The sequence below is a fragment of the Propithecus coquereli genome, unplaced genomic scaffold (assembly GCF_000956105.1).
Source record: "Propithecus coquereli isolate 6110/MARCELLA unplaced genomic scaffold, Pcoq_1.0 Scaffold27, whole genome shotgun sequence".
In the NCBI taxonomy this organism is placed as follows: domain Eukaryota; kingdom Metazoa; phylum Chordata; class Mammalia; order Primates; family Indriidae; genus Propithecus; species Propithecus coquereli.
Genome location: NW_012148285.1, coordinates 12808953 through 12811457, shown reverse-complemented (window position 1 = coordinate 12811457; position 2505 = coordinate 12808953). Strand labels below are relative to the sequence as shown.

The 2505-nt window shown below is 35.6% G+C and overlaps 1 protein-coding gene across 1 annotated transcript in view; it reads right to left on the bottom strand.

The window, feature by feature from the left end:
* Window positions 1-2505, bottom strand: part of SMG1 (SMG1 phosphatidylinositol 3-kinase-related kinase) — a 160273-nt gene that overhangs the window by 67810 nt on the left and 89958 nt on the right. The window contains exons 17-20 of the mRNA XM_012647554.1: window positions 1810-1950; window positions 1049-1248; window positions 453-649; window positions 119-283 (exon numbers count right to left, since the gene is read on the bottom strand). Of these exons, the coding sequence (XP_012503008.1) occupies window positions 119-283; window positions 453-649; window positions 1049-1248; window positions 1810-1950 (703 nt within the window). The remainder of the gene's footprint in view (window positions 1-118; window positions 284-452; window positions 650-1048; window positions 1249-1809; window positions 1951-2505) is intronic.

Genomic DNA, 2505 nt, shown 5'->3' with positions numbered 1-2505 from the left:
TTGAAAATCAATCGAAGTTTTAACTTATTTTATCTCTGGATTAAATCATACCAAAAAAATTAAACCCGTGATTTTCTAATTAACAGATTTTTAAAAAATTCCAAACATACCACTTTACCTGAGATAGGTTAGTTGTCTTCATCTCTGTAAGCAAGTCAAAGCCATGTCTCACTGTCACTGCAGGCTGGCCTGCCAACAAGCCAACCCTCATGATGGAGAGTCGGATCCGGGTCAACCAGTCTTGACAAGTTTGGCGATTGGTATAGAAAAAAGTCCTAATGACCTTTAGAAGAAGGGGAAAGAAGAGCTCAGGATTGGTTCAAATTATACATATTGATGTCTCAAACACATATAAACCAAATACACAAATCTACTATGATTTCACCTCTACACATACTGCCCGGTTTGATCATGAAACTGCTACAAGGCAACACTATCCCATTGAAACCAACCTTGGGAGGCGATGTTAATGCATTAGCACATCCCTCATATGCATTATACATTAATTTCTCTAGATTTTCCAGATATTGCAGAAGAAGAACAAGTCTAAGTTGGTTGCTGCCGTGGCCTTCATCATTGTCTGCAGTTGTCCACTGACTAACATCTTGATCAGGGTTTAATGTGTGAGCTGCAAGACTTCGAATGATACCTGAAAGCAAAGACAACATGTTAAAGATTTTTTAAAAAATCTTTAAAGATTCTAGAATAAATGTGAATTTATTTCACAAATTCACATTTATTAAGCATCCTTTCTCTATCCATCATTTAAAAATAAAAAATCCCAACACGAAGGATCTTTCAATTTAGGGAAAGAAGTGTTTTCTCCACACAAATCTCCTATTTTTGAACAAAAACAACCAACTATATTACCAATGCCACTATTTAATGAAAGTTTATTCTAACCCTCAATTTTCAGAAATTACTGATTTTGTATTTTATATCATTCTCAAATCTTTGTTTTAACACAGATATGAAAGCCATTATTTCTTAATAGGGCTTTGAAAGTATTTACATCACAAAGTTTGAAAAAGCACAAAGAGTCATTTACCTTCAATTGTCTGGAAGGTGTCTTGAGCTCTGCCCAGTGGGGTTCTCAACTTAGAAAGGACAGTAAATTGTGCTGCTTCCCAAATAGCCCACTGCCAGAGGACAGCATCTGTCTTTAGGAGATTGCGGGGAATTGTTGATTGGTCACGCTTATCCAATCTCTGGCAGCTATAGAACAATCTTTCTAACCAGTTGTCCTTCCTGGGAAAAGTAGTTTCATATTTATTAGAAAATGACAACTTCTTTTAATTTAAAAAAAAAAAAAATACTGCAAGGGGAATGGGAGAAAGGGACTATAATTTTTCCTACTCCAAAAAGGCAAAACCTATGAAATTGAGAAATATTATAGCCAAACTCTGATTTTGGAGTCTTTTACAGTTAAAGTAGAATGAGGTATGGTATGGATGGGACATTAGGGTAAACAGCTCATGACAATTTAGCCATCCGGATAAAACTCATTCAACGCAACTAAGCATCTCTACGATATCTATGCCCCAAACCCCTGCCCAAAGTGTTAAAGACATCAGATTGCTTAACTGTCAACCATATTTCATTATGCAATTTCAAAGCCCATTTTTTGGTTCTACAGCTGCTATCTTCAAAGCAATTTTCCTAAGGAAGAAAATGAAAATAACCCATTTGAGAAGAATGTTACTTTCTACTCCACCATTCGGGACATAATTTCTCCTCAAAACTGGGTGTAAGGTTAAGATACCCTTAAAATTAGTTTTCCCAGATGAAACAGTCAAAGAAATGCCTTACCCTGTTCTGTGAGAGTTCCCATACAAAATAAAACTAATAACATCAGAGAAATCTTGTGGGTGGAATGTGTTACTTGGCGCTTTACTCATGTGACTTCTTAATGCTAAAGAAATTTCTTGAATTTCTGTGTGATTATTATTGCTGTAGACAGAAAATAAAGTCACTGTTATGCAAAATGTTAAAAGGTTATCACATACTATACATGGGTTATTTCCTTGTTAACTGGAAGCAAAAATATACTAAAATTGAGAATTTAAAATGGATACAGACATGGTATTACAACTTCATAATGCCAGGCTCTTAAAGCTCCGAAATCAACTTAATGAAAACAGTAAGAGATTACAGTTTAGTTTTTCAAATATGTGAACTATTAAGAAACACATTTTGGCACTATATGAATTAATTTATAATATTATGAGTTTACAAGGCTCATTCAAAAAATTTTTGTTGTTGTTATTTTCTTCTAGATCTGCAAAATTTGATCCTTTGACATCTCTTCAATCACTGAAAAGAAGCGTCATACAAGATATGACATCAAGGCTGGGCGCGGTGGCTCACGCCTGTAATCCTAGCACTCTGGGAGGCCGAGGCAGGTGGATCGCTTAAGGTCAGGAGTCCGAGACCAGCCTGAGCAAAAGCGAGACCCCGTCTCTACCAAAAATAGAAAGAAATTATCTGGACAGCTAAAAATATATA